This window comes from Coturnix japonica, chromosome 5 (assembly GCF_054131305.1).
Source record: "Coturnix japonica strain WE chromosome 5, WE-NBRP24, whole genome shotgun sequence".
NCBI lineage: Eukaryota > Metazoa > Chordata > Aves > Galliformes > Phasianidae > Coturnix > Coturnix japonica.
Genome location: NC_140667.1, coordinates 48362422 through 48389041, shown reverse-complemented (window position 1 = coordinate 48389041; position 26620 = coordinate 48362422). Strand labels below are relative to the sequence as shown.

General features: G+C 39.5%; 1 protein-coding gene across 1 annotated transcript in view; it reads right to left on the bottom strand.

Moving 5' to 3' along the window:
- ASPG (asparaginase) overlaps window positions 1–26620 on the bottom strand; it is a 38550-nt gene that overhangs the window by 7192 nt on the left and 4738 nt on the right. The window contains exons 3-12 of the mRNA XM_015865667.3: window positions 24828–24939; window positions 22002–22127; window positions 20442–20525; window positions 19276–19402; window positions 12547–12659; window positions 11039–11224; window positions 8726–8839; window positions 5712–5831; window positions 4553–4648; window positions 3547–3710 (exon numbers count right to left, since the gene is read on the bottom strand). Coding sequence (XP_015721153.1) covers window positions 3547–3710; window positions 4553–4648; window positions 5712–5831; window positions 8726–8839; window positions 11039–11224; window positions 12547–12659; window positions 19276–19402; window positions 20442–20525; window positions 22002–22127; window positions 24828–24939 — 1242 coding nt within the window. The remainder of the gene's footprint in view (window positions 1–3546; window positions 3711–4552; window positions 4649–5711; window positions 5832–8725; window positions 8840–11038; window positions 11225–12546; window positions 12660–19275; window positions 19403–20441; window positions 20526–22001; window positions 22128–24827; window positions 24940–26620) is intronic.

Below are 26620 nucleotides of genomic sequence, written 5' to 3'. Positions count from 1 at the left end.
GAGAAAAGGCCAATGTCCTCATGTTAACCTTTAGTCCAGAGCTGCTTGTCCAGTCCAGCTTCATCTACTAAGCAAAACCACAAGCATACGTGGTACCTGCAAACTGTTCCTGACTGTCTTTCCTTGGCTCTCTCTGTTATGTAGCCATGGCTCTGGCTCGGACATGGCCCACACTAACAATGCTATTTCATGTTACTGGAGTTGCCTGTTTGATACCACCACTGATATTTACTTGCTCTCCAATGGAATATACAGCAAACCAGAAGTGTTTCTAAGTGTCTTCCTGGCTCCGATTCTATTACTGATGATACCACTGAAGATGAAAAAAACAACAACAAAACAAAAGCAATGTAAAGTAGCATTTTAATGACTGAAAAGCAAAATACAGGGTTTGGTGTGGTCTTCAAATATCCATTCCCATGCTCAAAGTTTAAGAGCCAGATAAAGACACCAGAACTTCTGGTTCACAAGCGCTCTGACTCTGCAGCCACCACAGCGCCATGCAGTATGTATCATCCTAGGCCTTGACTTGGCAGACACTTAACAGAAGGGAATTGACTTCAAAAGGCATGAATCACACATGTGAAACGAACACACATGTAAGAGTTTGCAAGGTTGGGGCCTTAGGGTATACACCTTCCACCAACTCTCTTTAAAGAAATGCAGGTGTAATGTATATCCAAACTTGACAGGCTTCATTCTTTTTAATGCTTGCTTCCCTAGCAACTGCAGTGGTTATGGCAATATGAGCTTAGTTTCACTTCTTCAGTTTTCTACAGGGTATCAGAGGGAATTTTATGCTCAAATATTCTAAGGACAAACTTCAGCATATTTGTTCTAAATTCTAGTGTTTAAATTCTCGCTCTGCCTTAGATTTCCTGAAGTAATGTAAATGGAACCTTGCAAAATATCAAGTATTTAAATTTTTATTTACGTGGGAGGTAATTTTACTGCCTCTAATCTGATGTTCTCACAGCAGCACACCAGAAACTCCCTGTTTTCAACCTCTTACCTCTGTGGTGTAAGTAAATGGAAGTGCTTTTACTACATAAAATATACAGGTTTTTTATCCAAGACATTTTCCTGCTTAGAAAAGTTTTTATTATTAAGAAAATATTATTCTATTGTTTTGAAAATGAATTACCCCTGGAGGGTACTCTAAGAAGTTAAAGGAATGCTACTAATTTTGATATGTCAAGCAACTGGCCTAAATTAACAGTGGTCTGCTTAACTTCATGCATGAAGTGAATGAGACTACATGTAAATTGCACAGTTACAAAGGAAAAAGCGGAAATGCAGTACTTTATTTCTCATTTAGAAATGGACTCCACATTTTACCATCCACGGAAATGAAGAGTCAGAGTGAAAAAAATTACTTAAGAGACTACCACTGATACAGATCAAATTGCTGGTCTATAGGTGACAGTACTACGTTAAGATGCTTTTAAGAAGAGACATAACTCCTGATCATCTTTACACTTTATGAAATGGAAAAGAGAAATCAGTCATCATTACACAGATTTACATGCTAGGTTAAAAGGCAGGCTGCTGAACAATGTCACATATCAAACTGAAGGAAAGCTGTTTTTAAGATGAGCGGATTCTGTACTGCAATTATATTCCAATTAAGCAAATATTAATTCTCAGAAAATGGGATTAAGCTGATGCAATATTCAGTAAAATTGAGAAAGTTACAATACGAAACATTTTAAAGCACTGACTCCTCATTAAAGTCGGTTTTCCCCCTTCCCTTTCTGCCACACAGTACATTGCATCAGGATAATCTTCACTTTCAGCACGCAACCATTTAATAAACAGAATTTAAATGTTTCTGTAGCTCAGATCTTTTTAGTGGGTATCTAATTACACACACATAAAGCTGTCTGATCTTTACCCATCTTCTTGCGTGCTTATCAGCGTGAAATGCAGTGTGAATACACAGCAGATCATCAACACAAAATTATGAAGTTACTTCCAAGCCAACTCTTCCTCTCATCATAAGAGTTGAAACAAAAAGAGAAACTGAAAACAGTTACGGTGCAGCTTCCTTCTACAGTTCCCAATATCAAAATGTGCGTGCAGTTTTTAAAGAGCTTAAGAGTCATAGTAGGAGTCTTAATATAGGAGTGGCAATGCTAAAGAATCCAAACAACAAGCTCATGTGAAATTCCTCAGGCGGTAGTTGGGTGCGGTGAAAAAAAAGAGTAGGTGCCTGATTTGCAGGAACATCTAATGGTATCTAACGCTTTAGCATTTTCTCACATTGGACTAGAGCCACCTCTGTTCAGCTACGAGGTTATTTGTTTGATTTGCTGTTGGGCTTGTTTTTGCTTTAAGACTTCAAGGGTTTGCCACTGAAGAGTTTATATATTCATAAGATAAAGCAACAACTTATAAATCCATTGGAGACCATGCAGCAGGTCTGGCAGTAGCACAGTGGCGGAACAGGACTTTAAATCTCAAGTTAATAGGGCCTGTTGAGTTTTCTTGCATTTGGTCCTTCTGACAGGCAAAAAATCTACTTCTGTAGCCAATGCAAAAACGTGGCTGTCAGACCTGCCAGGGAGCAGTCTCCAGCCTGAAAGACCAGGTGAACTCGTCAACGTGAGAAAGCTGTAGGAATATCTGGGGACAGACACCCATGAAGACCATTACAATTCTACTACTCCAAGCTCCTTTATGTAAAATACCTTCTCTCCTGCCATCATACAGACTGAATATGAGATAAGGAAATGAAAGTGGATCAAAGAAACAAGAGATTAGGGTATGCAGCTTCTAACACGTTGGAAGACCAGTGGCTCTGTGAATCCCCAGGCTATAAAAACCAACTATTTTCAAATTAAACTTCTCCTAACTGATAACTTTTACACACTATGCTATGGCTGTCCCTTAAGAGTATGCACCATGGAAAAGACCAGTACATCACTTGTCCATGACACTCAGAACAACTGGAAGAGGAAATGAATAAAGCAGGCAAAGCCACACAGACATCTCATATTATTACGAGTGGGTGGAAGAGGAAAATAAGTAAATAAAATAAAGTCACCCAGCAAGACTCAAACAAGCATAGGTGGAAGGGAAAGACTAAAACTTGACAACCTACCAGTATATTTTGTGCCAATTGAAACAGTCTGGTCTTGATGAGAAAGGAGAGGGCAGAAAGAAAACAAACTGCCCTGGGTCCTGCGTTTGCATTTCTGACAGTCCAAATGAGTATTCAGTTTGGCTCTGTTTTATAAAGAAGCCTCATAGCAGAAAGTGATGACCTGAAATTATGGACAAAGCCTTGGCAGCAATAAGTCACCTTATGCTAAAATTCTACATGCATACAAAGTTTTTTGCTTTAATTTTCTGTTACTTCAAGAATACTTTTAATTTAGGCTAGTCGCATCCTTTGAAACAAAGCTGTTTTGTGTTATTTTCACTGCTGTCCTTTATGTATGATCGCTGAGACAACACAGGACCAAAAAAAATAGGGATGGGCTTTAAAATTCAAATGGATGTAATGTTTATCAACTTCACATGAAGTGGTATATAAATTGTTACCTGAAATTGATCGCATTCATCAGCGGGGTAGATCCGTATCTGTCTCTAGCGTAAACAGTTGCACCAGATGTTAACAAATACTCAACTAATGGTAAATGCCCTTCAGAGGCTGCAATATGAAGTGGAGTTCGGCCATCATAGTCTTCACAGCTTAGGTTTCCACCCTACAAAAGGACAGGTCCTTCACATGCTAAAAAGACAATGGCTGCACATGGAATTGTTGGTACAGCAAACCACAACAAGTTGTACCACCAAAATATTAAGCTTACAAGTTTATCTCACAGTGATATTTCTAGCACCAGTACAGGTATTTATTTCACTTTCCATATCTCATTACAGCCCCCTCAGATAGGCTTTTTACAGCACTATACCACACAGCAGCTTTGTGCCTGGAGTCTGCTAACTCTGTCTTCATTTGTTGTTATGTTCAAGATACATTCATCCTTTTTCTAGACCCATTATCAAAGCCTCAAGAGTAGAGTTAGAACAAGGAAAAATTAAAAACAAAGAGGTGTAGAAAATGATATAGGGTAATAGGTATTTCTTTTATCAAGTACAATCCAAGCTCGAGCTATGGGGAGAGCCCAAATCCTGATTTAACACTGCACTGTGATTCACTTAAATATAATTTCCAAGTTGTTTTTTTTTTTTTAAATCACGACAGATTTACATCCAAAAGCTGGATATTATGAATATGCATAAAGAGAGTTAAATGAAAGAAAGCAGCACAAATCATTTTAAAGCGTTCCAAAGTTAGCAGATAAGAACTTGCATATTAATCTACCTGTACTTTTGCAGTTCAAAAGAAAATGAATAGAGGAAATGGATAGAGGAAAGAACATGCCAGTTTTAAAGGCAAAGTCTGAAGTGCCTAGAAACTAGTTCTATTAGTCAAAGCACCTCGATTTTAAGACTTATATTGTTGCTTCCCAGAGAGCACTGGCTTCCTCCTGTCATGCACAGCTCTACTTTAATACTTATTCACAGACAGTGAATTTCACGTTACCATTTCTGCTATGGCTCTCAGTGCGTCTATGTCACCCAGTTTAGCTGCAGCACAAGCCAAAGGTGGAATTAATGCATCTCTTACAGCTTCTAACTCCTGAGAAACAAATAAAAACAAAACATTTAATATCAACCTCGCCTGTATGTGATTAAAACCTAAGTCATAAAAACTCTGCCCTTACGCTTTCATGTAGAGTTTTTGAATTAGTCATCTAGATATTTTAAAATGGTAGCGTTTTGTTCTTGGAAGGAATGAAGTCTCATGTTTGCTTTACATTTTGTAGCTGTCCCATCCATGATTTATATTCCTCCCTAGCAAAACTACAATTACCTGATATCTATATATACCATTTAAAGTGCACATACTAATTACCATCTCTGCCCTGACACAGTTACACATCAGTACAGTAAGAAAAACAGGGCTGGTAGGAGTTAGGAGAGATCATTATCATTTATTCTCGTCAAGAATGAATCAACTTTAGTCATGTGAGTCCTCAGATATTTGTGTAATCTGTACCTCCAAACCTCCCATTTCTCAAACTAAAGAACGACCTATTACTATACTATTCAGTATTCATACAGCTAGTAAAAATCTCATCTTCCCTCCAATCACGTCAAGAGGAAAGCAAACATTTGTATCTAAGAACCAATACTATAGTTTCTGATTTTCCAATCGAGACTAATATTAAAAACCACAAATTATACTTGTGTAACGCTTCCTCAGTACCATCCTTCTATGTCTGCATGCACAATTAAGCTGTTTTACCCCTTATTATTTGGCCTGCTCCAAACTGTCAATGCATTTGACCACAAAAGCACACAGCACTTTTTTCATATCATTGATACCCTGAATTACAGCAACTGTCTGAGGCTTCTTGTTGTAGCCAGCCAAAAAATAAAGTCAAGATGGGGCTACAAAGAAGGAAAAAAAAAAAACCTAACAAAACAACAAATGTAATGTGCTTTTAATTAAAACCATTTTAGTGCCCTGCTTGTCATTGTGTCCTTTTTCCCACCCCAGCTGGTTCGCGGGGGCACTTGGTACTGAAAAACATAACCTAAAAGTTCCAGTGTTCCATTTTTCTTTCAGCTGTAAGTTAGGTTCCTTTAACCGAGTTTACAGATTTATATAGTTTGGGTTTAAATATTTAAATATATACCTCCTTGCAGCTGATACTTAGAGATCTGGCAATCACTTGAATAAACTTGCTATCTCTGAGAGAGATCTTGGCTCCTGTGGGTACAACAGTCATTTCTCCTCTTAGATTCTCACTCAGCATCTGAAAAGCAATCAAACCTTTTGTTAGCAAAGGAAAAATATGGTAGTAGTCTAATAACAAAACCTTAGGATCAACTAAGAAAAAGTGTCTGGAGGAATTATGGAAAGTAATTGAATGCAGGCAGAAGATTAAATAGTTACTGTCCCATGAAGACTGCAAGTTTAAAAATACAAAGGGGGGGGGGGGGGGGGGGGGAGGGGGGAATAAGGGACAGGCAAATTAAACTTTCTTCCAAAGCAAAGAAACAAACTAAGCACAGAATAAACTACCTCAATTTTTAGAGTATGCAGTATAAAGTTCCCTAACAGAGTATGCTCCAGCCTACTTAAAAACACAGAGATACTGAGGAATTAGCAGACACTAAGGTGGAAGACCAGAATATTTTGAATGCTTTTTGCCAGCATTCCCAGCACCCAGTGCTCCTACACAGGTTGTGTGCTTAGGCCTCAGAATAAAGCCCAGCGCTGCCTGTGGAAGTCATCTATTTCAGCTGATTTTCAGCTCCAGTAGCCCTGATTTTGTTAACATTTCTGTCCTCAGAACCAGTTTTGAATGCAGAGGTTCTGTAGTAGTGCTTGTTATTTAATCATAAAGCAGGTGTGAATAGTATGCAACATAAGTGCATCTGATACAAGCAGGAAAAAACAAGAGAGAACAAAAATGGATAGATAATTCGTGTGTAGAAATGGATGGAACACATCAATAAAGAAACGAAAACACTGTGAAAAGCAGGCACTATGAAATCTGGAGAACTAGGAGAAAAGCCATTCACAGTTTTCCATACTGGCACCCTTTCACTACAGGCTGCTGATGCAGCTCCCAAGCACATAGTTGCTTCAATTAGAATTTTAAAAAGCAGGATTGTGAAAGTTTGCAAGGAACAGATGTGATGTTGGAAGGAGGAATGCCCCAGGTTCACTTCTGTCTAGGCATGCCCTTTATTACAAAAAAAGCTCCCAAGCGCTGACAACACTATAGCTGTCTGCTGGAAGAGTCCCATATACATGTAACCCGCTCAGAGGATACCAATTGCTTTGGCACAGTTTTAGAGTTTGACAGGTTGAGATCATTACTTTGCACAGGTAACCCTAGCAATTGGCACCTATGCTAAAGGCATCCAATGCAAAAATCCTGTGCGCCTTACTCAGTCCTACCAGCTCTGCAGCCATTTGCTTGTATCTGGGGGCACCATTCCTTCCTTCTTCATGTTGAAAAAGGATCCTAAAATAACCATGCCAGCTTCAGGAGAGCTTCTGTCTCTTGGGAGACCATTGTTTGGTGATATGCTTAGCTGAAGATATTGCCACAGACAACATATTTCCAGCCTTTCTTCTTCTCCTGGTCTCTACCACTCATTCCTGCCCAGGCAATGTAGCATGTTGCTCCCTTAGATGTGCCAACACAACTCTTTGTGTGTCTGTATAGTGAGATGAATGAGGAAACCGATCCTGCTTAACTCAAAGAAATTGCAGAAGTTACTTGTTTTTCAAGTCGTATAAGGGAGCTGGCAGCACTACCTCATAACACCATATAACACATTACAGACGATGCAGGAATACCATGCACCAGTGGTACCTAAAACATAGTATCACCAAGTCCTCACCTGAATAATTCAGCTATCTCGCCTTGGCAAACTGGATCTCAAATTAAGTTTTAACCCATACACCTAGGCAGGATGTCAGCCGGAAAGTTTCTCCGGTTCCAGGTCAAATGATCCTCTGTGCAAGAAGATTAAAGTCTACATTAAGAAAGAGGCTAGAGTATTCCAAGGGTCAGCGAGTCTATCAAGGGGGCATCAGTAAAGAGCCTGGGTTTCTGAAGTGTATATACACAAACACATGCAATACCACAACTTACAACATCACGCTGCCTGTTTAGCATATTGTTGCACAGAGTATGTTCTTGACATCCTCTCTGGAAAAAACCACACAGCCTCTCCTTCTCTTGTTTTTCAGAGTAAGGACTTCAGCAAGCAACACAAAGCTCAGAAATGGAAAGCATTTCCAAGTACAGTTCATGGTACTTCCAATCACCCATTTATGATCACAGGTACCTTAACATGCTTGTCTCAGAGCTCCTACTGAGCATGAAATGAAGGTCAAATTTCTTCCAGTTTTAATCTCAAAAACCCCTGATGTTATAAGATACACTCTTATAAGATACACTCGTGCGCTCAGTGCTGAAGACCAGAGAGTGACTCATCATGACGTCATCTCCCAGAGTGTCAAGATTTTGGTTTCACTGCATGCAGCCACAGAAACACACACATGCCTGCAGTCTGCTGCTCCTCCCACCTAATTCACAGCTGTGTGTTCCTTGTATGCAAGAACTTTATCATTTAGGGGAAAATGCCATAATTAAAAACCAATGAACAGAAAGAACAATGTTAAAAGGGATATGATTTTTAAATACGTTACAATTGGTTCTTAAAAATAATCTTCTAATTTGGATGTACTTACAAAATGCATCCCTAATGCTCACAGAAGTAGCACTGCACAGTTAGAGGCTCTACATACCATTCATTTTCAAAATTAGCCTTACCACTAATATCAATGACAAGATCTTTGCTGACATCAGAAGAGTCAGGATTCTGCTTCCCTTATTAATTCCACACATATTCTTTTGTATGGAAATGTCTAACGCAGACTACTGCATTTTTACTGCTTAGTCTTCAACCCATTTATGCAGAGAATTCTCTTCTTCCCCAGTCTACATATTTCTTTGCTTAAGAATATTTCCAATAAGAAAAAGAAAACCAGCGTGATGTTCACATTATGTCTCTCGAACCAACTGCTTTTAAATGGAAGGGAGAATCCCAAAGCATTCAGTTGAGCAGAAGTTAACACAGTAGATGAGAAAGTTAAAGCCTTTCAAGGTCACACTGAAATATTTACCTGTCTCTTCTCCTCCCAGCTAAGCTCACTCTTGCTGAGTATGTATGACAGTTTAGTTAAGGCTGCCTCTGGTGTCATATCACATCCAGGAATTACTCCAACATCAGCGAGAGTCTGAAGGAAAAGAAATAATGGCTCCAATTAGCATAGCATGCAGAAATATCTGTGTGTACAGAAGATGGGCATGAATGTGCAGCAACACAGAACACAGCATGCAGCTGTGCCTCTACACTCTTAGTCCTTCTGCCAATGTAATTTCTGTAAACGCAGCTATCAAATACTGGGTGAATACTAGAGCCAGTGGAATAAAGCTGGCTTATACTTTATGTTCCTTTTCACGCAGCAACGCTGAATTCAGCCAAACCCTTGCCATGGTCACTTACTGTGCTCAGATAGAAAGGTCACTGGTCTGCATCAGCTATCCGCAGAGTTGTCAGATTACTTTTACTGAAAAGCTGCAGTTAGTCCATTTTAACCCAGTGGAGTTGTGAACACTGCCAAGCAGGCTGCTCTTACTCAGCCATATTTACCGTTCTTTTATGGAGCATATCTTTGGATGAGTTCCAGCACTACAGTGTGCTCACAGCAGGAGCGCTTTCATATCCTTTCAGGCTGCACGAGCACTGTGTGATTTAGAACATGCAACTAAAATGCATAATTTACGCAGTTGTGATGAGAACAACTGAAAAAGATGACCCAACATTTTAAACTTACCTTGCTGGTAGTTAATAAAAGCACACAAGCACCTGAACCAGGGTAAGAAGCTGAAGCAAGTTAGCGAGCTTCATAAGTATATAACAGATGAAGAAGATTTCAGATCCCATCAGTAAACTGTACACGGGCAAACATTCAGGTTTCTATAAACTACAGGCCATAAGCTTTGCTATTACATGATGCCTCACAGCTAAGCATCTTGCAGTCACTTCTTTACATTGATTTACTTTTAAGTCCCTTGTATATAAGCTTCATAAGTCACCTGTTGTGACTTAACTAATATTTCAGAGACTTGATCAGCACGTTAACACTCCTGAGAGCCCCAAACCAATGTAGAACTCATACAGAAAAAACACATATAAAGAAAGTGAGAAAATACCCTCTGTACTGGAGAGATAATTAACAAACTAGCAAATAACAGTTAGGGCTTTTTCAGTAGGCTCAGGAAAAAGGAGGAGGAAGGGATTTCCCAGCTTCCTTCCTATACCTTAAGTCTCCTCCTCAATTATAAGTTTCTGCTTTGCAGATGGTTCAGATGCCAGACATTCAGTTCATTAAATAAAACAACACTTCAATGGAAAGCAGGGAGTCAGCTGACACACCAGATGAGTAAAAAAAAACAGCCTAGCCACATGCAAAGACCTGTGAAAGGTTGTATTTCTGCTCAAAACAGACTGTGTGTTCTAAAAGCAAATATAACCTAAAGTTGTGCCAAATCCATGTTAAAATAGCCAGGTTTCAGCATCAGTTCAGAGGACTTAGGTTTTCCTTATGGCTAACAACAAGACTAACCAACGATGAGTGTAGTCAGTGAGTACATTCTGCTGGACAGGTGACTACTCCCAACTAAAACAGGTGCCTAAAACAGGGGTGTGCATCACCCTACAGTAGTGCTTCTCGAATACTTAATAGCTGGCCTTTTTGTAAAGCCCAGTTAAACCAGCTTCCTTCACATCACCACATGCAACACATACTCCCACAGAGCTTTGAGCTCTTATTAGTCTCAGTGATGTCATATCTTAATACACAGTTAAGAAACTCACTACAAAATATCCTGAATAGTAAGAGCATCTGCAGCTTAAATATGCTTCCTTACACATTGCTCCCCTTCTTGCTGAATTCAGTTGCACTTCCAGTCAAATAAACACTGATATTTAGAATACTGCTTGGATTTGCATGCTTTCCTGCTGTTCTTACACTGTAACTAAGCAATTGCAAACCTATCCAGTATTACTCTATTTGATCATCTGATCCACTAGCTAGACTGTAGCTCTGGGAACGCTTTGGGGAGAGACACTCACAATCTAATGTAAGGTATCCTGGAGTGTTGCACACAACAGGAGAAAGCAGCCAGTGATTTGGGATTTGAGGTGAATATGTAGACCATTCAGGCTAAGAGTAACAGGACTATGTTTGCAGATATATATTCACACACTTACAGCTTAACATTTTTCTAACATATTTCTATTATGAGCAATATCTTCACAGTGTAACAAATCTGGCTTCATACATTGGCTCTACTGAAGTATACAATCATGTTATAGTGGCAAAATGTCTTTTACACAGAAGCAGAAACTGAAATCATTGCACAAGCCTCACCTGCCCCGTTGCATAGACTGTTTTAACAGACCCTCGCAAGCACTGGGTACAGTTCAGAATCACTACTTTCCGTTCAGTTGCTCTCTGAAGTTCTTCTAGCAGGTCTTCTCTGCTATTTGGGGCATTGCCACTTCCATACGTTTCAAGTACAATGCCCTCAATTGGAGGTTGGAGAAATGCTTTCACCTGTTTAAAAACAAGACAGCAGAGATTCATCTGAATGCTGTGTTTACATCACATTAAGATCTTATATGGCAGTTATAAAAAATAGGCTATTCCCTGTTACAGTCTTATATGCTCTTGTACCTTACAGTCTCCCCATGCCCTTCTGTACTACTCATCTGCAGTAACAAGGATGGAAGAATAATGTCAAAAAAAAATGACCATTTTAAATTCTTAGTTTCCTTTAAAATTCCTAGAGGGATAGATTTTAGAAAAAACTATTTCCCACTATGGTGACCTCGGTGTGAGGAAGGATGCTGAGGAAGGATGCTATTGTTTAAGGGCCATTAATGGGCTATAATGTTGCACCATGGAGGAACAAAAGGGTAGATTTACACTTACAAAATAAATACAGAATTATTATTTCAATCTGGAATTCCCATCCCTGCCTGAATTTTTTCATTTTAGTGAAGTTTTGCAAACAAGTATCTAAGAGAAAGAGTGTCTCATCTTCCAGGACAGAACACTACTGAAGCACAGAGGGTTTGTTTTAACTCAAAAAGCAATCAAGTTAATGCAAAGCAGCTAATTATTATTATTATTTTAAGAGAGGTTCAAAATCTTTCTGGGACAGCTGTTACTGTGACAGCTATTGTGCCTCGCTCTAAGAAAACACCTTGCAAATTTCTCTTCCTAGAAAAATATATTCTTAACAATCTAAACCTTTCCTTGCTGATCACATACACGAAATGCAATACAGTGTAAGCCCCTGTGAGACGAGCTAAGCAGTTGGAGTTTTATTGCACATATACCACCCCTCTGCCTTTCCATCTGTTCATATTCACCTAAAAAGAACGGTGATATAATTGAGGAGTGCTTCTTAAACTACTGGCTTCAGTTTAAATTGGCAACAGCCATGAAACACCCATCAATTTAATGGAAGTGGTACTAGACAAAATTTCAAAGACCAATTCACCTAAGCCCACAATAAAACTCTTTTCAAAGGCTAAGAGCAGGAAAATCCTATTCCTCATCTTCAGCTGTGTATGAATGCTGAAGATCATGCTAACCACTGCCATGAGATGAAATGAACCTTAAAAATAAGCATGAGCTGTGGAAGAATTCACACTCACCTCACAACCATGCATTCTTTGGCGAGGTATTTATTAGTGTACCTTAATGTGCAGCAAGAAAGCATTTCCACCATCACCGGAGCCTATGTTACTAAAAAACACACTTTATCTATTTATGAGCCCTTACAAGAAGTTAATTTTACATTTCAGGGCCCAGAAAGTTTAGATAAAAGATACTTTAATCTGCCTCCAAACCTCAGTGGTGACACTCACAGCAGCAGCAGTTATTCCTGGGAATATTCGCAGAAGCCCAACATTCCTGTTCATGTTGGTATGAACTCGAAATTTCTTCTTGGTATTGGCTCTCCATACTGTTTCCCAGTTTACTGCAAAAGAGAAATGGCCTTTCTAATATAATAACAAAGCCATAATATTAAGTACATTTGTAGCACCTCATACTTACAGCAGTATCTTCAGAACTATTTCTTATATAGGGGACTCATGAAAGACAATATATTTTTTAAAAGAGGAAATGAAGAGTTATTTAAGACAGCAGCCTTAGCAGCTGATCTAACACACTTTATCTATTACATGCCACAAGATATGTCTTTAAGGCCAGTTCCAGGTCAAACTCAACTGTGTTATATTTTAGCTTTAACTCCAAAATAGTGTAGAAGCTGAGATAAATCAGTATTACTTGTCAATATTTCTAAGTTAGTGTCCTTTGAGGGGATATTTAAGTACACTTGTTTCAATTTAATAGCATTTTACAGCTAAGACTTCCAGAATGGACATTTTAGTTCAATGACCGCTCATCCAACTGTAGCACCTTCAAAAGAAAAGTCTGCTGGCTGTGAAAGCCAGTTGAGTACAAGACCTGACTGGTTTGCAGTGTCAATCATGTCCTGTTGGCATCAGCTCTCCCATTTCAGAGTGGTCAGGAAGTCTCAACTAACACACTGATATGTATGTCTGCCATAGGCAACACACTGACATCACACACTGATCAGAACCTTACTGTTATATAGTTGGACTGATATCAGCCTGTGTTAATGTTTAGAAAATAGACCATTTTCTCAGACAAGAGATATGACAAATGCATTTACTGTTGCTGCTAATCACCTCCTGAGTTTATTATGTAGTTACTAATGATTAAATAAAATAGCAAGGATTCAATTAACTCCGATTACACATTTAGAGCCAGCAGCCAGCTGTTTAACTAATAGTTTGTTTGTGCTGTATTATTAGAATCCGAGTCATGCATTATTGATTTCAAAATTTTACTACTTCAGTAGCGCAGACGGCTGCTACAAGTCTGCAAAGGAAGTTTAACAAACAGCCAGCAGCTCAGTGCATCATGCCTCAATGGAAGCAGACCATGCTGTATACCTGTTACCTCACTGTGATATAAGCCTTTTAGAGTTTGGCAAAATCCCTGAGCAGGAAGACAGATAAAAGAATGCGTACTAACGATGTGTTCTCAGCCATGATAAGAGTTACTCAGACTAATTACTGTTAAAAATGTCTTGCAATCAGCTGATAGTCCCTTGCAAGAAAATCTGAAGGCATTTAGAAGCCTGCACCCAAGCCTACTCTATTGCCCCATTACCAGAGATGCTGAGAAGAACGCAGTCCTTTAAGTCAGGACAGAAAAACAGTCATCTATAACACTTTATGAGCCCTTCTCAAGGTGCCCATTAACAGCTTATTTCTGAAAAACAACAAAAAAATACCATATACAGAAGCTGGCTTGGCACTATGTTTACTCTGCCGTCTGTACTTAAGCACATGGATCACTAATCCTCTGGGAATGGGAGAATAGAAACATAGACAGTTCCTACAGCTCATTTTTGAGAAGCTGGAGAGTAAGTACCTTGCTGAAGCTAGTATTTGGCCCAGTAACTTCCTGGAAGATACATGCAAGAGATAAATGGGCAAGTGCACAGAATCATAGAATTCTGCTTGAGGTTCATAGAATAGACTAACCACACTCACTCCTCAGCACTGTGCTTTAAGAAGGAGCTGTGTTTAGCAATAAACTCACTCATTTCAACTTCATGGCAATCAGGTCTATCATTTAAATGCAGCCTTCTCTATAAGAAGGGACAGCAGTAAAACTCCTCTGGTTTTGTTGTCCTCCATAAGCCAGGAGTCCCTGCCAAAACTTCACAAATTCATGCTACTACATTTGGCAACGGCCAGCATCCCTAATGCCTTCAACAAACTGCCTGAAGTAGAAGGCCAAGGAGGGAGATCAGAGGATAGGTTCAAAAGCCAGACAATACCAGGCCCATGCCTGCACTCACTGTACATTCTACCAAATAACACATAGACTTCAAGATGAATATAATTCAGTTGGATGCAATAGAGTGATGCAGTTATAAACTATGCTAAAAAAAAGAACTAGTGAATCTCTTGAATCTCCTCAGTTTACATAATGTGCTCAGAACTGCAGACTCCACAGATGTCAGATTTCCATTAGACAAATGAGCTTAAAAAGCAGAACAAAAGGCAACAGTGATGCAAGAGCCACAAAACCACCTAGATTTCATAAAAGCTCAACTTCACCTCAGATTTATGCATGACTGTTCTAACTGAGGCTATACCGGGGAGGAAAAAGAGACACGTTTAGAACACATCTTTTGCATCCTCCACATCAAAGATTTTTATCCCCCAAAAGGAAGAATATTTAGGCAATATAGTTAAGCATCTTCATTGTACTGAATAAACTAGCTGTCCTGCAGCCAGTGGCTGCAGTGCACAAGGATCTTCACTTTTGATTAAATAAAAGTAATAGCAACCTTAGCAATAATGAACACTTCTTAAATAAGAAACTCTTACAGGCAAAGTACAAAAAGCTCTACATCTTGGTAACATAACATGATGGATATGATGGATAAGAGTGACTAATTAGGGATACAGACATTAGGCACAAGAAGAAAATAACCTGTCCTGACTTGGATGGGTTGTGCTTGTAAAAACTCATATAGCCCGCTGCATTAAGAATGCAATGCTGGGGAACATTAAGTTAGCTACTGGTCTCACAACGCAGAGAGAACACTTTAAAAACCTAAAACAGAAAGCTAATGGCTATTTAAATCCTGCGTTGAGGATGGCTTGGGACAGAAAAGACTGCGTTATTCAGGGACACTATATTCAAAGTATTAAGGCATGTTTGTTTTTCCTGACAAAACAAACACAAACAATACTCTGCTGCTCCCAACCCCTCTCTCCTTCCCAAACACTACCACTTTTCACATTACTGGCCAAAAACCAAATCTGAAAGAGAAGCATATACCTAAGTCACAAAGTGAACTAATAGGGTTTGAAGCCTGAATAGCTTTTGTTCCCCTTCTGAGCTCACTAGCGTAGGGATGGGAACAGAAAGCACCCTGCAATCCCTGAAGAGGGAGCTTTTGTCAGAGGGGTGCTAAGAAAAATCTCTTGCTTCCTTCACATCCCATGGTTGAACAGTGATGCAGAAGGAAACAAGCAAAAACATTTTTCCTTCAAGAAAGAAAAGCACAATTTTAGAGTCCTTATCTTATTGAGCTTTACACACACCCACACATGAGATAGGTCTAATGTGGGGGGAAAACAAACAGAAACAATAGCCTGTCTGAAGAACAAAATAAAAAAGAAGCAGCTCCAAGCAGTGCAGAAAGCAGCAAAATCCCTTCTTTTAACACTGCCTATTCCACAGTGCGGGTTTCAGCTTATAATGGGGAGCAGTAACTCAGAGGGACACTTCCCTTATGAGTGGTGAATGAACTCCAAGTTATGAAATCAAACAAGAAATGCAGCTTTTCTTGATCGCAGAGCTCCAGACAAACAGCAACACTTTCTTCTCATCCCTCTCTGCAAGGCTACCAATAAGCCATGCCATTATATAAGCTACGCCGGTGTTCATTAGAATTCATGGTCACAGCCAAGGGGTGGGGAACACAGACCAACCTATGGGTGGAAATTCCTGACAGAGGCAAGCAAGCTTAGACCCCCTTTTTTTGGCAGTTTATTATAAAACAATTGACACACGCCTTTTGAAATGAATATTTAAATTGAGGGGTATAACTGCAAGCATTAACATGCCTACTTACTAGGGGAAAAAAAACACCAAAAGCACTTTGGTGAGCAGAGCTGGCATTTGCCTTAATGCATAAATGACTTGGGCTTTTTACTATAAATAACCAGAACTGCCAACCAAGGCAGACTTGGCCAGTGACGAATAGCTTCTCTCTAATGAGACTGGTGGGTAGACGAGACTACAGGGCCTCCCAACCTGCTGCCACCATACCACACCTGCATACACAGGCACAGACACTTTTCATCCTGTACACAAGTTATGTTTCTAATCATACGGTCCTGCACACAAACACCACTCCCAGAAGTTACATGCATGCGTGATGAAGAAAGTCCAGTCATGGTAACAAAGCAGGTTTCATATTTGCCTCATTAAGACAAGAGAGAACAGAGGACAGTAATCAGTTATGAAATATATTGAGACTCCTTATGCATTTCATGTGGAACAGACCTCCTTGCGTCTCTTTGTTTTCAAAACATGAGAGAAATACAACAAGGTATTTTACTTCATGCGCTGTACGATTTAGAAATATCGGGCTTTGATTCTCTGTTGTTCATTTCATACAGTTCTCTGATCCTGTTGCAAAAGCATTTCCCACCAACGCTGGGTTCCCTATTCATCTGAGAAGTTTGCTCACATTTTTCACTCCTTTCGAGAGTTTTGTGTGCTGAATTGGAAGTCTGGAGGCAGCTGCCACACTTGTCAGCCTAAAATTCAGTAACAGGGCTCTTAGGTGTTGGTAACGAACACAGTCAGGTGATGGGAACAGAAATCCACTGGGACTTTCATCAGAGGGGGAAGATAGGGAAAAATGGAGATAAAAAGAATGGAGAGCAGAAGCTAGAGCAGGGAGAGGAAACAAACTAAGCTTCTTCCTCTCCTCTCTGACTCTATTGTCATTATATGGTATATCTAACCTCGATAACATCTCCTCTCCTTGTTCCTGTGTACCAACCCATGATCACAAGCTCTTATCCCATCATTCTCCTCATTTCCTCCATTTTGCCACCCATTCACTCTGCTTCTCCAGAATGTTCATTCCCAGCTTTGTTCCAAACTAGGAAGCCCCAGGAAGAGCACAAGGCCTATTCCTTCTGGCGCTGTCAGACTGCTCTACATAATGCTGAAGCAGCAAGAGTCAGCCCAGTCTACAGGAAGATTAAGAGGTATTACACAAAGTGATCTGGAAAAAGAATAAAACAAATTAAAAGATGCTAGATTTGTTTGGTTTGCTTCTAAAAGCCCTGAGTGGCTCCTTGTCTCTGTGGAATCTTCATACTAGGAATATATGAGCAAACACGAGGGAGACAGCTATGTTTCAAACAATCACTTTGGACACAATAAAGCAGCACTGGTAGATTGCCCATACTATACACTATGTTTTCCAGAATGAAACAATCCTTCAACTCTGACACCATCATCTTGGATAAATGATGCTACCCAAGCTGGGTAATCAACTGAAACAAATAAAAATAGATCCTATCACACCATCAGTTTTTAACTCAGAAATCCTTACTGACCTCAATGGGGCATCCTACCGAAAAGATAATGGGACAAAATATGGGCCAAGCAAAGTACTTAGTAACTTTCATTTTTCTCCCCTAGACAAGGAATCACAAAGCAGGCCATTTAAATCCAAAAGAAAGATGGCATGCTGCGATTTGCAGCCTGATTTCATTATCGATCAGTCAGTAAACTGAATTTATTTACAACCTATCTGATGCACTTCATAAAAACACAAGAAAGAAGAACCTCCCTCAAATTCCTAAAACAACCAGCTGACAGCATTTCAGTGCTTGACGTAGCACTGTCGAACAGCAGCAAACTCTCTACCAGAGATATGTCTCATACATCACTACAGTACTTTACAGACCTCCTTAGTTTATCTGGCCCTGCTACAAACACAGCCCTTTGACACTGGAACTTCTTTTTTTAAGTGACTCCCATGCATTTGGTTAAAGGAATACATTTATTTTTCCATACTACAGAATATCCCTCTCCTGTAGTGGAAACCATTCAGAACAGCACGCTGCGAAATCTTGAGCTCCTAGCAAAAGACTTTGTGAACCCCCATCTACTACTTATTTCTGGGAATAATGGAGACTGTCACCAAGGACTCTCTCTTTTAAAATATATCTTGGCTATCCAAAAGCAGCTGGCACAATGAAATAAGTGCTGAAAAATGTCCTTTAGTATGTTTTTTGACAGCCCCTCTAGAGAGAGACTCCAAATGGGCCTCTCTTCTCTCTTCTCCAAAGAAATAGTACCCGATGTCCAAGAACCAGCACCAGAACGTTAATGACTTTACAAACAGGTACTGAAATCTTTCTGTAGTTTTTCTCCTCCTTTTAAAGCAGACACATATAAATTACAGGGAGTCTTCATAAGTGAGGGGAAAAAAACCCCAAAACTTCACACAAAGCATATTTTCAGTGTGCTTGCAGTTCAGACAGGTCCTAAATATCCAGTAAAACATCTTACAAAATGTCATGCATCAAACAGATGATCTGTTGAAACTGCATGTACTCAATAATGACTCTTTTGCCTGATCTCAGAGCCCAGCACAGTCATTAATGAGGGTAAACTCTTTGTTCTTTCAATCCTCACTCACTCATTTTTATCTTCAGAGCAAGCATTTTCATGACACAAGGGAAAAATTCCCTTTGGTTAGTCTAGATCTTGAGTCAAAGTCTGTGCAGCTCACATCTATATTCAAGAGATAAATACAGTTGAGTTCACAAATTCTCAGCCCTACTAATATTTGAAGTTTCAGAGCATATAAAGTGGAGTCAAAATACAGTGCTTTCAAACATATTTGAGTTTAAAAACAGCATTTCAACTACATAGGCACAGATTCTTTTCGGCTACAGCTCTATTACATGCGGCATAAATTACAAGGCTTAAGAGAGGATGTTGCTTACTTGTAATATCAACCTCAGCATTTGCAAGTGGAGGCAGGTTAGGTGAGGAAAAGGCATTGAAACTCCCAGCATCCACCTTAGTCACCCTATTTCCCCTGTACAATTTATTATAAAAATACAGGCACACCTGCAAAACAAGTAAAGAAACAGGTCTATGAATAAGCCGGTAATTAAAAGATTCAGTAGATAAATACTGTAGTCTGTCCTTTATAAAGTGTTTTCTAAATCTTTAAAGCTACTCAGAGGCCAGTAGATGTTTACAACTCCTACCCTTTCAAAAAGAGTTGGCACATCTGTTGCACATTGGTTTAAGAATTTAAGAAGAAAATAGGTTAAGAGCTAACTAGTTTCATAATCCTCTTATGAGGCAGAGTCTAGGAGACAGCAAATTTACCTGAGCCCACTTCAGAGACTGAGGAAAGGAACAGCGTGGACAATTTGTGTACACTTACATCTAAATTCAGAGTCCAGAATCTCAACAAAAGGCCTAGTGAAAATGAAGGATAGCTTTCAAAACTATAAATAATATCAGGTTTCTTTTCAAGCCCTTTAAAGTAAGTCAACTGGAATTTGAATGAAAACCGATACCTCAAAGTTGCTCTTAATTATGAAGATCTTGGCCTTGCTGTGATATCCTGTAAGGACTGGCAAGCATGGCAGTAGTGAAATAAGGTGTAACCTGATGAGATTTCTCTCAGATTTTTGGCTTGCATGGCATCATCATCTTTAAAAGCAGGGTGCTGAGACCATGGAGATGCTTCCATGTTTATTATGTGTATCGTCCTTGACACTTCAGTCTTCGGGTACTAGAGCTAGAAGATATTGCTATCAGTTCTAGCACAAATTAAGAACTTCAAAGTAACTTTCAGTTCAAAAACTGACTTAGAAATGCTTCAGATCCCACACATTTGTAAGGGAATCTCTGATTTCAAGTCTGCTGCAAGCTAAAATTCAGACTAGATAGTCTCTATAGATTGCACACAGGCAAAATGAAATGTCCTGAAAAAACAGCGTGTGCTTTGCCATGCAAGGGGCTGTTACATCAGTGGAATCATTTTAATTCCCCTTTCAAGTGCAAATCCTAGCAGATTTTTGAGTAAGTAAGTATGTGTCCTAACTAGAGGGAAAGGAGCAGCTGCCAGGATGGTCTTCACAGGCAAACAGACCTCAGGAATCACAAACTGTCCAGCAAAAAGCAGCGCCCCCAGGAGGTTGGCTCGGCCGTCGTTCTGCAGCTCATATATGGGCACCTGAAGAGTAGAGAATGAAATTAAACCCCATCCTTTCTGTAAAGCCTACACAGCAGGAAAAAACTGTATTTAAAGAAAAAAAAAAATCCAAATTATGCAATAGAAATACATGAATAATTCATATAACAGTGATATATGACACGTAAAGTTTCCTTCTTTGTCCAAACTATTTTAAACTACAGTAGAAGGTGGGGTTTCCCTCTGCTTATCCAGCTTCTATAATTTAAATGCTTACAGATAACATAGAGATGATTCTAGTATGATTAAGCAGTTGTTTTTAGAAGGAAAAAAATCAAGAATATAAAGTAAGCAAACTCAGCTTATGTGACTGAACATGGGAGGAATGACTGTACAGAAGAAAGTCTCAGTTCATATGGAGCTGTCTCTATGGCTTCAGAACAGCTCTCTTGCACCATCTTTCATCATAGTAGTATATAAGACCTGAGCCAACAGGTTATTACTGACAGAAATGGACAAGATTAAAAGCAGAAATCTGGTCTGCTGAATGACAGGGATGACCTCCACGCCTTTACAGGTTGTGTCTTTATTAACAGAGAGTCAGAGCTCCTTTCAGCAAAAAAAAGTCACCTGCTCAATTGCAAGATTATGCCAGGCAGCTCCCCAAATAATTAAGCAAAAAACAAAGTAAAATCTTGAATATGATGTAGCACAACTGGACTGCTCCATGTCAAGACAGTAAGTGGTAGCCTGCTCCTTCCTAGACTTTCTATTTTGACTTCAAATAGACCACATGTGAAAGGGAAGTTATGAGACGTCGGGGAAGGGTTTTACAGCTCTATGTTTCATCCCTCTTTTGTGATTAGAACTGTATTTTACACTCAAGCAAGCTATTCTAGTACGACAACCCCTCCTCCTCAGACAATATGCAAAGATCTGATCTCCAGCTAAGAGAATGAAAATTAATAAATCTTGTCTTTAGAGGAAAAGACAGCCTGTGGGAGATGCTTTGTGGAACAGAAAGGATAAAAAAATGCATCCAATGCTGAGAGATTGTAAAAAGTGAAAAATAATGCAACAACAAGTAACATAAGATGGGCCAAAAAAATGATGAAGTAATAAGTATTAAGCTTCAGGGCTTTAAAACAACAACAAAAAAGACAGCTAACAACCAGCAGCCACCTGAGGCTGGAAAGATGCCTCTCATATAAACAGATTATTACACAATGGCCAGTGACAGGCTCTTATATCTTTCTCTGAAGCATCTGGCTCCAACCATAATGAACTACTGTTCTGATGTGGTACGGAGTTGTAAAGTCACTAATGATAAAATTATGGGACAGATCCTCAGCTGGTAAGCCTGTCAGTTCTCACTGATTTCTATCAGCACTGTGAGCATTCATTCACCCTGGTGAGAGGCCTGTCCTACACTACTACTACCAAAACCCATAATGACAGTCAAGATTCAAGACAGCTTTGCATACAAAAACAAGTTTTATTACAAAGAAAGCCCATTACCTGCGATCCTGTCAGAACAACAGTTTTACCCAGGTTCTCGCACATGAAGGATAAGGCTGAAGCTGTGTATGCCATCGTGTCGGTGCCATGGAGGATCACAAAGCCATCGTACTTTTCATAGTGCTCCTGGAGACAGACATTTTTCATGCTGTTATAACAACGCACTGGCATCAAAGAGACGGATGGACTGTGTGACTTTCACTGATGCAAGCAGCAGTGTAATACTTTGAAGGGTACTACATGGGTAATTCCTCCTCAAGTATCCACATTTTCAGTTTAAACATAATTAAGGGTTAATAGGACAATAAACACTACAGCTAGTAATTCTAATTAAGGAACAGTCAAAGAGATTTTTCTATGTATACATATTAATGCAGCATTTTTAAACCAGAAGACTGCTAATTAAGAAAAGCTTAGCAATGGCTCGAAACAAGAATGTTAACATATGTAAATCAGTCGCATGGTCTGATTTCTTGTAGCTGCTTTCACTGAGGGGATTACATCACTTACAGGAACAGAAGAGGCAAACCGAGGCTATCATCATATACATATAGAAAAAAAACCAGCCCGTTTAATCCTGTTGGCAGCCAGACAGATTGCCAGTGTAAGAGTGCCCTCTTCTGTTTAAATGCCATCACTTCTCAAGCATTACATCTGCAGCTCAAGAGGTGTAGAGGCTTTTAACATTTGCAGGTAAGGTGCACATGCTTGTCTAAGAACACCAGGCACAAACAAATGCAAAAGGGAATTTTATGATGACTTTATGAAGTCGGAGTGCATTAAAAAGAGTGAGGTGAGGGAGGTGATCTGCCCCTCCCAGGAGCACTGTTGGGCTCCTCAGGTCCAGAAAGACAGGGAACTTGTAGAGAGAGTCCAGCAGGGAGGCCATAAAGGTGACTTGGGTCTGGAGCACCCCCCCTGTGAGGGCAGGCTGAGAGACCTGGGGCTGTTCAGCCTGGAAGAGAGAAGGCTCAGAGGGGACCTTATCAGTGCTCATAAATAATGGATGGCAGTCACATGGATGGCTGCCCAGAGAGGTGGTGGAGTCTCCTTCTCTGGAGATACTCCAAATCCACCTGGATGCTTTCCTGCCCAACCTAATGCAGGGAATTCCTTTAGCAGAGGGTTGGACTGGATGATCTCCAGAGGTCCTTCAAGCCCCGACCATTCTGTGATGCAATCTATGTACAATTCTACACAGGAAGCTTTTAATGCAAAGCCACAAATTACTCTTTGTCCTGATGGAATAAAATCATCAGCCGGCTTTCAGAGGAAAAAAGGAATTGGTTCCTCTGCTTTAAGAGTGATGCACATAGTAAACATTTAAGTCAGAGAAACTGATGTCTCTAATGCAATTTGGTTTGCATGGACATGATTATACAGCACTCTGAGCAAATACAAAAAGTGCCAGCGGGAATTTTTCTTTAATTTTTCTTTAATTTTCCATAGAATTAAATCAGATTTCCTTTGAAGTAGATTTCTTATGTTACGTTGGGCACACACGTTTGGCATCTCTTGATAATATGGTCAGCTCCTAATCCACCCACACATTTTGACTTGTCCTTTACTATTTCTTCACTAATACTCATCCCTGCATGTTGCTATGAATGAAAATTTCAGTGGAAATCTGTTTAATTCTCACTGGTTAGCCCACAGAGCAACCACCAACGCTGCCAGATTTTTCTGTAGGCCAGAAACTGGGGTGCACAAAGTGTGCTGCTGTGTTCATCAATGCTGAAACAACACAAGTGAATCCCAAGGGCTAAAATCACAGAAACAGCCAAAGGTAAAATAGAAACAAAGGTAAATTCTCTCCTGTTCAACATGGCATTGCCTTCTTTAAGATACCCTACTCCCAGCCCTGGGCTTTTCCCACTTGCGTCCCTGTTCCATACCCTCTTTGCCTCTTCTCCGACCCATCAAGATGCATCTTCCTTACTTTGATGCCTTCAGGATTAGAGGACCTAAAGGTCAAAGACCATTACATAATCTTCAGTAGCATTCACAGCATTGTTATACCCTTAGTGAAAACTGGTACAGCTTGGAGGAAGAAGACTTGCAACACAAAGACTTACACCACTGCAGAGTGAGGAGTGGAAGAGTCTTTGCAGGCCCGTGGTTACTTATTGCTAACAGCTGCATATGAATTCCTGGTGTGAAGTATTTTAAATGTTTCATATTTCTGCTTTCTTAAAACCATACAGTTAAGAATGGGAACAGAAGCAGAGAAATGCTCTTAAACTAGAGAAGGATGTAACAAGTTTACCTGTATATACAAAAAATATTTAGGGCTTTGATTGTTTCCCAGCATGTAGAAGCCAACCTTGGTAATGCTTTTTCTCCTGGTTGCAAAACCAAAGCTAGTCAAGACTGTGTGTCTGATTAAGAAAGGCACACTAAATCATTTCCTACAATGATAGCTAACTATATCAGAACATTCAAATGCTGTGTAACTGTACAACCTTCTGCTAAGTTACCTGCACCTAAGGATTTACCTGATACTTTTCAACAGTGAATCTAAGCCAATATGTTATAACATATTAATCTATATACTACATGTCTTTTCCAATCACAGCTGCCATTTTTCTTTTAATTTTATTTTACAGAATTATAAGCTGGAAGAGCTATGCAACAAAATAGCATGAAGCCTTTTCAAAATGCAAGCTTGTTGTTTTACAGTTAACAGTGAAACATGGATGACATTAAAACTTTAAACAAACCAATGTAATTATAGCACTCCCACATTGTTATACCTTGCTAAGTATACCAAACACAGTGCTATTTTTGCTTTAGCAACAAATGAAGTTCTTTCCCACACCACAGTACCTCGAGTTTCTTTGCAATTATGGCCCAGTCCTCTGGTGTCATGTTTGAAGAATCGAGTAGTGGTGACAGCTCCAGGATTGTGTAGAAAATTCTTTTGTTTTGCTTAGAGACACTAAAAAGAGAGATAACTCAGAAAAAAATATATATATATGATATATATATATATTCATATATATATATATATCAATCACTATTACAGCTTACAGTAGCTCATCACCTCTGTTTTTTTTCACTAAAGCAATAGCTTCCCCCTGTATCTGCATGTCTATAGCCAAAGAAATGGTCTTAAAATTGAAACATCCAAGTTTAGAAGCTCATGACTTGATGTGGTTTAAAGCACAAACACTTCAATTTACTAAACTTAGAATTTGGGAGGCGGGGAGAGGTTGGCAAAAACAAAGGCAGGTAAGAATAACGCAGAGTCACTTTGTTTAAGTTTGGAACTGAGTTCTAATGTAAGTTCACATCTAGCCTTAAGGTTTAAAAAATGCTTTGTAAGCTACTGAGAGGAGTCTGTAAAGCTCCCAAGACACACAGAGGGTCCACAGATGAGTTTCAACAACTCTTTAATGCTTTGATAACTACAAATTCCTTGCAACGAAGGGAGTCTTCAGAGTCTTAGGACTGACCTTTATTTTTATAGCTTTTAGAAAGTTTACTTTCCTTGGTTTCTCTGAACTCAGATTTCAGAAAACATTTCCTTTTTTAGCCAATACCTTTCAAGTAAACTGTTGCCAAATGACACACAGTTTCCTACTATTAGCCATATAGAAGGCCATGATACTCCACAACATATGGATGTGTAAAATAAAAGTTTCTGTAAGAGTTTGCTTAGAGCACTGAGTTCACTGCCTTCCCTCAGCATTTGCAAGTGCCTTTTCTTCCCCTTACTTGCTCTTCTTGCTTATAGCAATATAAAATCTTCAATAAAAAATTCACCACCAAACAAAATCTGAGCAGACACTGCCCATATGAAGCCTGCCTGAGAGTTGCTTACAGTAGAGAAAGTGTTTAATCTACGTGGGGTTATAATTCAAAAACAACTGATTACTGTAACTAAGATATATGAGAAATTGCTTTACTGGGCATCACGTTTATCTGTGCTGCCTAAGAGCAACTTCAGAAGTCAGTGGAAAAATTGTGAGAAGAGCTTCTCAAGGAAGCGCTGCTTAATGAACACACAGCACACCTAAAACAAGACCAGCCGAGTCCACTGCTTTCAACTCCTCTCTCCGAGAAAGATGATCATTCGATGGTATCTTTGCTCATTACGTCACAGTTACAACACAGCTACACAAAGTTCACAAAATACTCCCGTTTTCTTCCTTCAGAAAGCTGCATTATTTCTCAATGCCTCGTTAAAATATCACTCAGCTGGCACAGAAGGGACAGTGGCAGATTGCCACGACTGACCTCCACAAACAGCACGCAGCAGTGCCAGAAAAAAGAGGACAGGACTGGTTTTTTAAGTTTCAGCTCTTGATCTGAATGACTGTCTCAAGGTTTTCTGCTCTTTGTGGAGAACACATACCAGAAGAAGTACATTTAAGAGTCCAGTTTGCATATCAGTGCAGTAACGTTACATTTTAAATCCACTAAAGTACTTAAAAGTTATTCAGTTATAACAGTATTGTTACAAATCTCAAATTTTCTTGATATAGCCATTGGATTGAACATAAATTGTATATTCACATCCATATTAATCTGCTGGGAGTTCATTACTTTCCCTTCATTCATCTTCCTGCCGTCTGCCTTCTAAGAAGTTACTTTTAACGCAGAGACGTTGGTACAGA